Source organism: Enhydra lutris, unplaced genomic scaffold, assembly GCF_002288905.1.
Source record: "Enhydra lutris kenyoni isolate GAN:26980312 unplaced genomic scaffold, ASM228890v2 scaffoldscaffold2, whole genome shotgun sequence".
Taxonomy (NCBI): domain Eukaryota; kingdom Metazoa; phylum Chordata; class Mammalia; order Carnivora; family Mustelidae; genus Enhydra; species Enhydra lutris.
In genome coordinates, this window is record NW_019154086.1 from 39,877,990 (window position 1) to 39,890,819 (window position 12,830).

At 38.7% G+C, this 12,830-nt stretch overlaps 1 protein-coding gene across 2 annotated transcripts in view; it reads right to left on the bottom strand.

Moving 5' to 3' along the window:
- Window positions 1–9,837, bottom strand: part of LOC111151528 (carboxypeptidase A3) — a 34,856-nt gene extending 25,019 nt beyond the window's left edge. Inside the window, exons 1-3 of one of the 2 annotated variants that reach the window (XM_022509595.1) lie at window positions 9,692–9,837; window positions 9,518–9,593; window positions 6,845–6,969 (exon numbers count right to left, since the gene is read on the bottom strand). In XM_022509595.1, the coding sequence (XP_022365303.1) occupies window positions 6,845–6,969; window positions 9,518–9,593; window positions 9,692–9,759 (269 nt within the window). In that variant the 5' untranslated portion in view covers window positions 9,760–9,837. The remainder of the gene's footprint in view (window positions 1–6,844; window positions 6,970–9,517; window positions 9,594–9,691) is intronic. The other variant, XM_022509586.1, reaches the window with a different exon arrangement.
- Between the last annotated feature and the right edge of the window lie 2,993 nt (window positions 9,838–12,830).

Sequence of the window (12,830 nt, forward strand, 5' to 3'; positions counted from 1 at the left end):
TTTATTGGTTTTCTTTTTTTAATTGTTTCTTTTTTTTTTTTTTCTTTTTTCTTTCTGAACCTCTTTTTATCCCCTTTCTCCCCCCTCACGATTTGGGATCTCTTCTGATTTGGCTAAAGCATATTTTCCTGGGGTTGTTGCCACCCTTTTAGTATTTTACTTGCTCCTTCATATACTCTTATCTGGACAAAATGACAAGGCGGAAAAATTCACCACACAAAAAAAAAAAAGAACAAGAGGCAGTACCAAAGGCTAGGGACCTAATCAATACAGACATTGGTAATATGTCAGACCTAGAGTTCAGAATGACGATTCTCAAGGTTCTAGCTGGGCTCGAAAAAGGCATGGAAGATATTAGAGAAACCCTCTCAGGAGATATAAAAGCCCTTTCTGGAGAAATAAAAGAACTAAAATCTAATCAAGTTGAAATCAAAAAAGCTATTAATGAGGTGCAATCAAAAATGGAGGCTCTCACTGCTAAGATAAATGAGGCAGAAGAAAGAATTAGCAATATAGAAGACCAAATGACAGAGAATAAAGAAGCTGAGCAAAAGAGGGACAAACAGCTACTGGACCACGAGGGGAGAATTCCAGAGATAAGTGACACCATAAGACGAAACACCATTAGAATAATTGGGATTCCAGAAGAAGAGGAAACAGAGAGGGGAGCAGAAGGTATATTGGAGAGAATTATTGGAGAGAATTTCCCCAATATGGCAAAGGGAACAAGCATCAAAATCCAGGAGGTTCAGAGAACCCCCCCCTCAAAATCAATAAGAATAGGTCCACACCCCGTCACCTAATAGTAAAATTTACAAGTCTTAGTGACAAAGAGAAAATCCTGAAAGCAGTCTGGGAAAAGAAGTCTGTAACATACAATGGTAAAAATATTAGATTGGCAGCAGACTTATCCACAGAGACCTGGCAGGCCAGAAAGAGCTGGCATGATATATTCAGAGTACTAAACGAGAAAAACATGCAGCCAAGAATACTATATCCAGCTAGGCTATCATTGAAAATAGAAGGAGAGATTAAAAGTTTCCAGGACAAACAAAAACTGAAAGAATTTGCAAATACCAAACCAGCTCTACAGGAAATACTGAAAGGGGTCCTCTAAGCAAAGAGAGACCCTAAAAGTAGTAGATCAGAAAGAAACAGAGACAATATACAATAACAGTCACCTTACAGGCAATACAATGGCACTAAATTCATATCTCTCAATACTTACCCTGAATGTTAATGGGCTAAATGCCCCAATCAAAAGACACAGGGTATCAGAATGGATAAAAAAACAAAACCCATCTATATGTTGCCTACAAGAAACTCATCTTAAACCCGAAGACACCTCCAGATTTAAAGTGATGGGGTGGAAAAGAATTTACCATGCTAATGGACATCAGAAGAAAGCAGGAGTGGCAATCCTTATATCAGATCAATTAGATTTTAAGCCAAAGACTATAATAAGAGATGAGGAAGGACACTATATCATACTCAAAGGAACTGTCCAACAAGAAGATCTAACAATTTTAAATATCTATGCCCCTAACGTGGGAGCAGCCAACTATATAAACCAATTAATAACAAAATCAAAGAAACACATCGACAATAATACAATAATAGTAGGGGACTTTAACACCCCCCTCACTGAAATGGACAGATCATCCAAGCAAAAGATCAACAAGGAAATAAAGGCCTTAAATGACACACTGGACCAGATGGACATCACAGATATATTCAGAACATTTCATCCCAAAGCAACAGAATACACATTCTTCTCTAGTGCACATGGAACATTCTCCAGAATAGATCACATCCTGGGTCCTAAATCAGGTCTCAACCGGTATCAAAAGATTGGGATCATTCCCTGCATATTTTCAGACCACAATGCTCTGAAGCTAGAACTCAATCACAAGAGGAAATTTGGAAAGAACCCAAATACATGGAGACTAAACAGCATCCTTCTAAAGAATGAATGGGTCAACCAGGAAATTAAAGAAGAGTTGAAAAAATTCATGGAAACAAATGATAATGAAAACACAACGGTTCAAAATCTGTGGGACACAACAAAGGCAGTCCTGAGAGGAAAATATATAGCGGTACAAGCCTTTCTCAAGAAACAAGAAAGGTCTCAGGTACACAACCTAACCTTACACCTAAAAGAGCTGGAGAAAGAACAAGAAAGAAACCCTAAACCCAGCAGGAGAAGAGAAATCATAAAGATCAGAGCAGAAATCAATGGAATAGAAACCAAAAAAACAATAGAACAAATCAACGAAACTAGGAGCTGGTTCTTTGAAAGAATTAATAAGATCGATAAATCCCTGGCCAGACTTATCAAAAAGAAAAGAGAAAGGACCCAAATAAATAAAATCATGAATGAAAGAGGAGAGATCACAACTAATACCAAAGAAATACAGACAATTATAAGAACATACTATGACCAACTCTACACCAACAAATTTGACAATCTGGAAGAAATGGATGCATTCCTAGAGACATATAAACTACCACAACTGAACCAGGAAGAAATAGAAAGCCTGAACAGACCCATAACCAGTAAGGAGATTGAAACAGTCATCAAAAATCTCCAAACAAACAAAAGCCCAGGGCCAGATGGCTTCCCGGGGGAATTCTACCAAACATTTAAAGAAGAACTAATTCCTATTCTCCTGAAACTGTTCCAAAAAATAGAAATGGAGGGAAAACTTCCAAACTCATTTTATGAGGCCAGCATCACCTTGATCCCAAAACCAGACAAGGATCCCATCAAAAAAGAGAACTACAGACCAATATCCTTGATGAACACAGATGCAAAAATTCTCGCCAAAATACTAGCCAATAGGATTCAACAGTACACTAAAAGGATTATTCACCACGACCAAGTGGGATTTATTCCAGGGCTGCAAGGTTGGTTCAACATCCGCAAATCAATCAATGTGATACAACACATTAATAAAAGAAAGAACAAGAACCATATGATACTTTCCATAGATGCTGAAAAAGCATTTGACAAAGTACAGCATCCCTTCCTGATCAAAACTCTTCAAAGTGTAGGGATAGAGGGCACATACCTCAATATTATCAAAGCCATCTATGAAAAACCCACCGCAAATATCATTCTCAATGGAGAAAAACTGAAAGCTTTTCCGCTAAGGTCAGGAACACGGCAGGGATGTCCGTTATCACCACTGCTATTCAACATAGTACTAGAAGTCCTAGCCTCAGCAATCAGACAACAAAAGGAAATTAAAGGCATCCATATCGGCAAAGAAGAAGTCAAACTACCACTCTCCGCAGATGATATGATACTATATGTGGAAAACCCAAAAGACTCCACTCCCAAACTGCTAGAACTTGTCCAGGAATTCAGTAAAGTGTCAGGATATAAAATCAATGCACAGAAATCAGTTGCATTTCTCTACACCAACAACGAGACAGAAGAAAGAGAAATTAAGGAGTCCATCCCATTTACAATTGCACCCAAAACTATAAGATACCTAGGAATAAACCTAACCAAAGAGGCTAAGAATCTATACTCAGAAAACTATAAAGTACTCATGAAAGAAATTGAGGAAGACACAAAGAAATGGAAAAATGTTCCATGCTCCTGGATTGGAAGAATAAATATTGTGAAAATGTCTATGCTACCTAAAGCAATCTACACATTTAATGCAATTCCTATCAAAGTACCATCCATTTTTTTCAAAGAAATGGAACAAATAATCCTAAAATTTATATGGAACCAGAAAAGACCTCGAATAGCCAAAGCAATATTGAAAAAGAAAGCCAAAGTTGGTGGCATCACAATTCCGGACTTCAAGCTCTGTTACAAAGCTGTCATCATCAAGACAGCATGGTACTGGCACAAAAACAGACACATAGATCAATGGAACAGAATAGAGAGCCCAGAAATAGACCCTCAACTCTATGGCCAACTAATCTTTGACAAAGCAGGAAAGAATGTCCAATGGAAAAAAGACCGCCTCTTCAACAAATGGTGTTGGGAAAATTGGACAGCCACATGCAGAAAAATGAAATTGGATCATTTCCTTACACCACACATGAAAATAGACTCAAAATGGATGAAGGCTCTCAATGTGAGAAAGGAATCCATCAAAATCCTTGAGGAGAACACAGGTAGCAACCTCTTCGACCTCAGCCGCAGCAACATCTTCCTAGGAACATCGCCAAAGGCAAGGGAAGCAAGGGCAAAAATGAACTACTGGGATTTTACCAAGATCAAAAGCTTTTGCACAGCAAAGGAAACAGTTAACAAAACCAAAAGACAACTGACAGAATGGGAGAAGATATTTGCAAATGACATATCGGATAAAGGGCTAGTGTCCAAAATCTATAAAGAACTTAGCAAACTCAACACCCAAAGAACAAATAATCCAATCAAGAAATGGGCAGAGGACATGAACAGACATTTCTGCAAAGAAGACATCCAGATGGCCAACAGACACATGAAAAAGTGCTCCATATCACTCGGCATCAGGGAAATACAAATCAAAACCACAATGAGATATCACCTCACACCAGTCATAATGGCTAAAATTAACAAGTCAGGAAATGACAGATGCTGGCGAGGATGCGGAGAAAGGGGAACCCTCGTACACTGTTGGTGGGAATGCAAGCTGGTGCAACCACTCTGGAAAACAGCATGGAGGTTCCTCAAAATGTTGAAAATAGAACTACCCTATGACCCAGCAATTGCACTGCTGGGTATTTACCCTAAAGATACAAACGTAGTGATCCGAAGGGGCACGTGCACCCGAATGTTTATAGCAGCAATGTCTACAGTAGCCAAACTATGGAAAGAACCTAGATGTCCATCAACAGACGAATGGATAAAGAAGATGTGGTATATATACACAATGGAATACTATGCAGCCATCAAAAGAAATGAAATCTTGCCATTTGCGACAACGTGGATGGAACTAGAGGGTATTATGCTTAGTGAAATAAGTCAATCGGAGAAAGACAGCTATCATATGATCTCCCTGATATGAGGGAGAAGAGATGCACCATGGGGGGTTAAGGGGGTAGGAGAAGAGTAAATGAAACAAGATGGGATTGGGAGGGAGACAAACCATAACTGACTCTTAATCTCACAAAACAAACTGAGGGCTGATGGGGGGAGGGGGGTTGGGGGGGGTGGGATTATGGACATTGGGGAGAGTATGTGCTATGGTGAGTGCTGTGAAGTGTGTAAACCTGGCAACTCACAGACCTGTACTCCTGGGGATAAAAATATATGTTTATAAAAAATAAAATTAAAAAAAATTTATTTTAGCTTGGGCTGGATACCTTTTAAGAATTAGTTGATCACAGGAATTTGGGTCAGGTCTATGCTAATGAAGTAAAATAAAGTGTATAATAATTGAGGCACACATTTAAGAAGACTGGCTGTGAAGTTAACCAAGAGACACAGGTACCGGAGAATATACAGGGGGAGGAATGATTTCTTTTAGATGAAAGAATCAAGACCATCTGAACCTTAGTGCAAGTAGAGAGTCTCTAATATACTACTAGTTTCTGAGATCTTGGAGGTACAGTTATAAAGTGTCTTTCTAATTCTAATTTTAATGGTACAATTTATAAGAACATAGAAAAGCACATATTGATATATTAATTAGAAAGGGTTAAATGCTGATAGAAATTAATTCTGAATATGTGCTCCTCAATTATTAATTTCTTCATTTGTTTCACTAACCTCTTGAAACAACAGGAAAAACAAAGATAGTCGTTAACAAAAATCACAAATAAAGCCTGCTACTTTTTAAGCCATTAAGCTGAACAAGAATTTTTTTTTACTTGTCTTATATTTGTCTTTCCTTAATTTCAATAGAGTTTGTATTTATTAAGGGTATTGTGGCAATAAGAACACAAGCAAGTTGTGGTAAGCAGCAGTAAATCCTGCTCTGCGAAATAACATGATATGTTTCAGCCAGAATAAGAAGGTTTCTTTAGTTACAGCTCCATGTTGGGTAGCAGAGGCATGAAATAGCAAGTCAGAAAGAAAGAGGTAGTGCTTAGTGATTTGAATGGTGAGGGTCTCAGTGAAGGGAATTACTGGGATGACAAGGGCTGGTAGAGTTAAAACAGGACCCCTCAGCCCATCAAACACATTTTGTTTTCTATGTATTTGTGAATTTGTGAAATTCATCACTGGGCTCCCTTGTTCAGTGCCCCAGGGCCCAGACTGTGCATGGCCAATGGTTGGAGGTCAATGAATTCTAATTTTCCCTCATTTCTCTATGGGAGCACAATGACTCATTTCTGCATCTTTAGTGATTTAGAATTCACTCCTGTTGGATTTAAATCTTACTCTGTTGCATTGCTTTTGCTTTCTCTGAGGTAGAATTTCTTTCATAAAGAATTATTTATTATATATCTTATATTCCCATATCTCTGACTCAGTTATTTGGGTCTCTTTTTATGTAGCAAGAGAATTAAAATTCTCAAGAATTGGTGCTGGTGGTCACCAGTAGTGCTTGAGCTCTGTGTTGATTACCTTTCAGAGGCAATGAGTGTGGCTAAACCATTCATGCCTGCACAGATGCACAATGTCCTTAGTAGGAGCTGAATTTTGGAGAGGGCAGACATAGATAATTTCCCTTCTTGCAGATCAAAGCAAAAAAAGATGGAAGTTGAGTGGCCACGTTTGATCTCATCACCTCTGTAAGCAGGCCTCAATAGTATGTTCAGAAGTAACTGTAAATTTTTATCTCATAGAGCTTTCATTTTTTTGGCCCAATTAAAAAAATAGTACTTCCTTCTCAATTTCAAGATACTCCAAACTTTGAGTGTCTAACACATTTGAATATTTCATAGGACTTACTCATAGTGCATTTTATTTTGATCCAAGGCAGACTGGATGGAGTGGGATTCCTTTTCACTAACTCCGAAGTCTATTGTCATGTTAGCAGCTACGTGGTGGATAGCATCTGGATACCAGAAGTCAAGCTGTATAGAAGAGTTCAAGGTTAGTTACAGTAATTTGTTCACCCAACACATATTTTTTTTTTTAAAGATTTTTATTTATTTGACAGACAGAGATCACAAGCAGGCAGAGAGGCAGGCAGAGAGAGAGGGGGAAGCAGGCTCCCTGCTGAGCAGAGAGCCTGTTGTGGGGCTCGATCCCAGGACCCTGAGATCATGACCTGAGCCGAAGGCAGAGGCTCAATCCACTGAGCCACCCAGGCGCCCCCCAACACATATTTTTTAAGAAATGCATGTGTCATACACTACAAAAGGAATCTGGGCTAAGGTATGGGCCCTTCTCTTAGTAAGCTTAAGAGAGTGTGCAAATACACTATTGAATATTGGAGTGGGAGAGATTATACTGATCATTTGCACTGATTACTTTTTCAGGATATAGATAGTATCTATAAATGCAAAAAAAGAGTAGTTTTTGCTTAATCTGTTTGCTTCTACCATCTTGGGGTTGAGTGGGGTTGTTTCACAGTTTATTTAACCATAGAATCTGTCTCTAATTGGGAATATAGATTAAAATATGGCTCCCTCAACCCTGCCCCTGAGTCAGGCCTCAAAACTAGTTGCCCCTGTAAACTTTGGAATTCCTGCAAGGTTTGTGTCCAACAGAAGGCATATTAATCTCTAGCTCTGTTATTTTTCTATCCATATGTCCTTGGGCAATACTAAAACTCCTTGAGTTTCAGTCCTTTTTTGTAAAGGAATAGGGTTAAGAGGACTCCATTTGGAGTCCTCTGTAGAGATTATGAAATGGATGTGAACTCTGGGACCTGCAGACATTTAACAGCTGCTGATTCCCTTTTCTTTTTCTTCCTCTAGCTGAGAATTTCAGAAATTTGGTGAATTGGTCCAAAAGGATAGCATTCAGGTTAAAATAACTTTTCGAAGATTCCAATTCTTGTTGTTCTTCAAAATCCTACTCCATCATGAAATCAAATGAAGTACAATTCCCTAACTTGGGAAATGTGAAGGAAATGCTCAATTCCTACCCACCATTTCAAGCTTGTAGACATGTCTAAGTCCACCTGAGTATTTTGTAGTTGAATCCCACTCTACCTCTAGGTCAGTCTGTTACACCCTAATATGAGGCTGCTCTGAACCAACAAGTATTTATTAGTTTATTTTGATGAGAAGCCTACAGCATAAATTGGACACATGAGAGATGTAGTATGATTGAAAGGAGTTTTGGTGCTCATGGAGCTTGAACAGTGAGAAAGAGGGTGGAGGAGTGGGAGACCGTAGAGATGCGCAGTTTGGCAGATCATGAAGGATTTCAAATGTCACACAAATAACAATAGAAAGTGCTTCTATAGTGCTTATTATGACCAGGCGTCCTTCTTAGCGTCACCAGATTATTAGCTTACTTAGTCTTTATAACAACCTTAAGAAGTAGGTATGATTATTACCCTAACTTTACAGAGGTGGAAACAGATCGAGAGAAGTTAATTAAGTAACTTGCCTAAGGCCACAGAACTTGTGTAGAGCTAGTACTTGAAATTTTGAAGACCGTGCTCTTTCCATACCAGGCTGCCTCTCACTAAAAATCTTCAAATGGAGGAATACAATGACCAAGCTTTAGAGCAGTCAGGCTGTAGTGCAGACATGGCTTTTTAGGAGCAGTACTAGAACCTGAACCCTGGATAAGGGGCTATTGAAATAGTCCGGTTAAAAGGTGGGGCAGACATAAATTTGGCAGTGACAAGGAGGGAATGAAAAGAAAAGTATGGATTTGAAAAACATTTGGGAAATTAGAAGAGCAGAACTTTCGATTAGTTTGATGTGGTGATGAGGGGCTGTGACTAGAATAAATCTCAGATTCAGTTCTGGATTTAAGTCTGCCATGTTATCTTGGTCATTTAATTTACTGTCTTTGAATTTCAGTTCTTTTGTTTTAAGTGGGTTTAATTATGCCACTGACCCAAAATCTGTTGGAGAGTTTGAAATGATACATAGAAGGTGACTTGCGCTGTGTGCTTTGTATATGGGAGCCTCTGAATAAATGATAAAATGATTATGTTAGCTCACTGGATTTTAAAAGAATGATCAAACTTTAAGAGTTTCCTTTTAAAATGGGTCTACTTTTGGGAACGGTTACATCTTGGTATTATAAACCATTACTTTGATGTTACCAGTTAACCAATACCTTGATGTTACATAATTTTAAGAGAAACTATGCCACTGGTGGATATCAGAGTGGGAGAGAGGAGAATGGAGCAAGGGACTAGCAGGGAGGGGGAAAGAGGTCAAGAATGCCTGCCTCCTTATTTCACAGTTTCACCTAGAAAAAGCTGTTGTTTGCAAAGCTTTTGGGAGGGAAAACAGGATTGGTAATTTGGGGAAAAAATAAACAAAAACAAGGAAAGCACTATAGTGGTGATTGGCTGAATTATCTAAGTACCTTTTGCCACTTTCCCTTTCTTTGCCTTTGGAAGCTCTGCGTGCATTAAAAATAAAATACAAAAGAGGCAGCTTTTAGAAAACAGGAAGAAAAGATAAAACAACCCTCTAAATGCTTTACCTGGTTGGTTTTGGCCAAGTCCTTTATGATATTTGCTTGTTTTACATCCTGGGGCTTCACGCGGAGCACCTTCTCCCTTTAAGAATGTAAAAAGATGAAACATGTGAACTGTAAAGAAGCATTCCTTTATCCTCTTTCTGTATAGAGACTGGAATGCAGGGCAGTTAGGTTTACCTGTCAAAGCGGACAGGAGCAATTGCTAGGGTGGTAGCGATCAAACCCAAAGGCAGGATGAACCGCATGGTTCTTCTTTGACCGCCCCAAGATCCTCTACCAGTTTTATGCCTCAGGTCTTATCTGGAGGAGCAGCTGATTTCCTCTTAGGGTTCTGGTGGATGAAATGTTTTTCTAATTGGGGAGGGAGGGGTAGGATGGCAACACTAACACCAAATGCCCATTTTGTGGCAGATGCAACGTCACGCTACCCTTTTGGAATTGGGAATACCCATATTACAGGTGGCAGGCAAATTCATTTTTTAGGAAATAACTTGTCCAAGATAGCAGAGCTAGTATGTTCACAGAGTTGAGATTTGAGCCCAGTTCTTTGTTCTGAAATGCAGCTTTTCTGTGATGGAAAAAAATCACTTCAAATTTGCACTTGGAACCTGAGATGAATTTGGGTATCTGGCTTCAGAACCTTGGTGGGTGGTCCTTAATAACATAAAATATGTTTTTGAAGCTACATTGTAACTTGGTAAATTATAAAATATTTTGAATATACTAAAAATACTATAATCTCAAAAATATTGATGTGTTCACTATCTGTATTTTGTACTCTTGCCATATTTTCTCCGTACCTCTCTGTGAAGAAGTAACTGTTACAGAAAGAGCTAAAGCAATCACATCCCCACTCCTTTCTCCTTCTCCTCCCTCTGTTCTCAGAGATAACTCCTGTATCTAAAGCAACTTGAGGACTCCTAGAAGGCACCATTATATGGTTGCTCAAGTGTTTGTTCCTTGGCTGCTCTCTTTAGGGTCTGGATGCAGGGTTCAATAAATGCTTTCAGAAAGTTGAATTAATGAAAGTCATTTATAGACCATTCTAAACAGTCTCTTGAGGGATCTTTAACTTGAACATGGGTTATTTGGGAGAAGTCATCACCTCTGCTCAGTAGAATTAAGGTAATCTAATGGAGTGAGTAAATTTAGCTAATCGGATAACTTACTAGACTTTCCTTTTAAAAGCTACTTCTTCACATTGACAAATGGATATAGATCGTCCTATAGGAAACTTCGCAGAGTCATGGTTATATAGTTTTATTATCAAAATAATAGTGTTGGGGGAGATGCCCATGTTGCATGTACAGCAGCAATAGCTTCATTCCTCTCTCTCTGATAGGTGTGGATTAGAACATATCCCCAAGGGGCTCTCTTTGCCCCAACCTTGAAGGTAAGGGAGAGGTGGGTTTTACAAATGCCTTCACGTTTTTGACAGTGGACAAACTCATCAGCACTAGAAATACCCAAAGCAAATATTTGCTCTGTTGCTTCTGAGGATGTATTTAGTAGGGGTACAGAGGAAAAGGAAGAGCTTGACGTTACAGTTAGAAACACATAACCTTAGAGTGGCTCCTTCACCCTGAGCGAGCTGCTTAGTCATTGTGGGCCTTTGTTTCCTCATCTGTAAAATGGAGATGCAAATTGGACTCTGTCAAGTGGTGGGAGGGCTAAATGAGATAGCATATGTGAAGGACTTGGTGGATGGTAGGTACTAAAACATATGCTTGTGCCCTCTAAGCACTTGTTAAGGTTGCGAGGTTCTGTGAACAGACTTATAGTTGACTACTGTCAGCTGGGGTATCAGCATGTATCATGTAGTAGATTAAAGCCGTGGCTGCAGGGGTGCCTGGGTGTCTTAGTAGGTTAAGCGTCTGCCTTCCACTCACGTCATGATCCCAGAGTCCTGGAATCGAATACAGCATCCCACTCCCTGCATAGTGTGAAGTCTGCTTCTCCCTCTTGGAGAAGTAGTGTAGTTACATGTAGCTCTTCCCCCCTCATGCACCCATTCTTTCTCTCTCTTTGTCTGATGAAGAAATAAATAAAGCGGTGGCTGTTTCCTTTAGGGGTGAAATATCTTTCTGTATTTGTTTTAATGTGGACTACTTCAGGAAAAATTTTTTGTTAGGGCTTTTCTTTTTAGAGTTTTATTTTCTGATTCTTCAAGTAATGAATGCCTACTAGAAATAATTTAGCAGAAACAGAAAATTTGAAAGAAGAAAATAGAAATCACCTTTGATTCTAACATTCTTTTAAGTTTTCTTAAAGCCTTTTCCTGTACGACTAGTATTAAAACTGTGGAGAAGGCTTGAATATCTGTTTTTCAGGTCAAGTATGAAGGACACTTCTGTTTTATTTGGGGATCTATGTAAATGTGTGAAGGATTCTGGTATCTCTCAGGATAAGACTCTGATTATAAATAATCTTGGACTTAATATCTGTACGTATTTCAGTTCCCTGTTTCTAGAACAGGATATTGGCATGTGATGCTTTTAGGACTTCCCACTACTCCCCAGTTTACTTAGCCTTTGAAGAACAGATACAATAGATTTCAAGAGTATTCTGCAGCTTTTCCTCAGAACAAGTGATTTCTTGGTAGTTATAATTCTGAATAATCTTATATTATTGCATCAAAATTTTTTAAAAGATCTTGGCGTATGTATAGAATAGGATAATAGCTATTGGACAACATATTTTAGGATTGACTTTGTAAGGTGGTGTGACGTTTCATAGGTCAAATTCATCTCTTTAAAAAGAAATTTAAAGTTGAATGGCTCACTCAACAATAATTTTCCATCCTTCTGGATCTCTGTACTCCTAGGATTTTTGTAGTAGTATATATCTAGCCACAGTTTAAAATACTTGCTTTAGGGGCATCTGGGCGGCTCAGCTGGTTGGGTGTCTGCCTTTGGCTAAGTTCATGATCTCAGGGTCCTGGGATCAAGCACCACACTGGGTTCCCTGCTCTCTGTGGAGCCTGCTTCTCTCTCCCTCTGCCCCTCCCCTTCTGCTCATGCTGTCTCTCTCTCTCACTTTCTCTCTCTCAAATAAATAAATAAAATCTTAAGAAAAATAAACTACTGCTTTATTTTTGAAGTTATATTTTTATGCATATTTTTAAACATTATCACTGTAAAAGAGATATCCTAGAAAATGAAAATTCTCTTGTGATTTTACTAGACTCTTTCAGATACTTCTTCATCTTCAAATCAAATCCAGTAAGCTTCTGAAATACTTTAGATATCTCAGAAAGGGTATGTTGAAAGAAAAATTTGTGGCCTTTAGTTGTGGATACTGGATTCTTAACATTGAA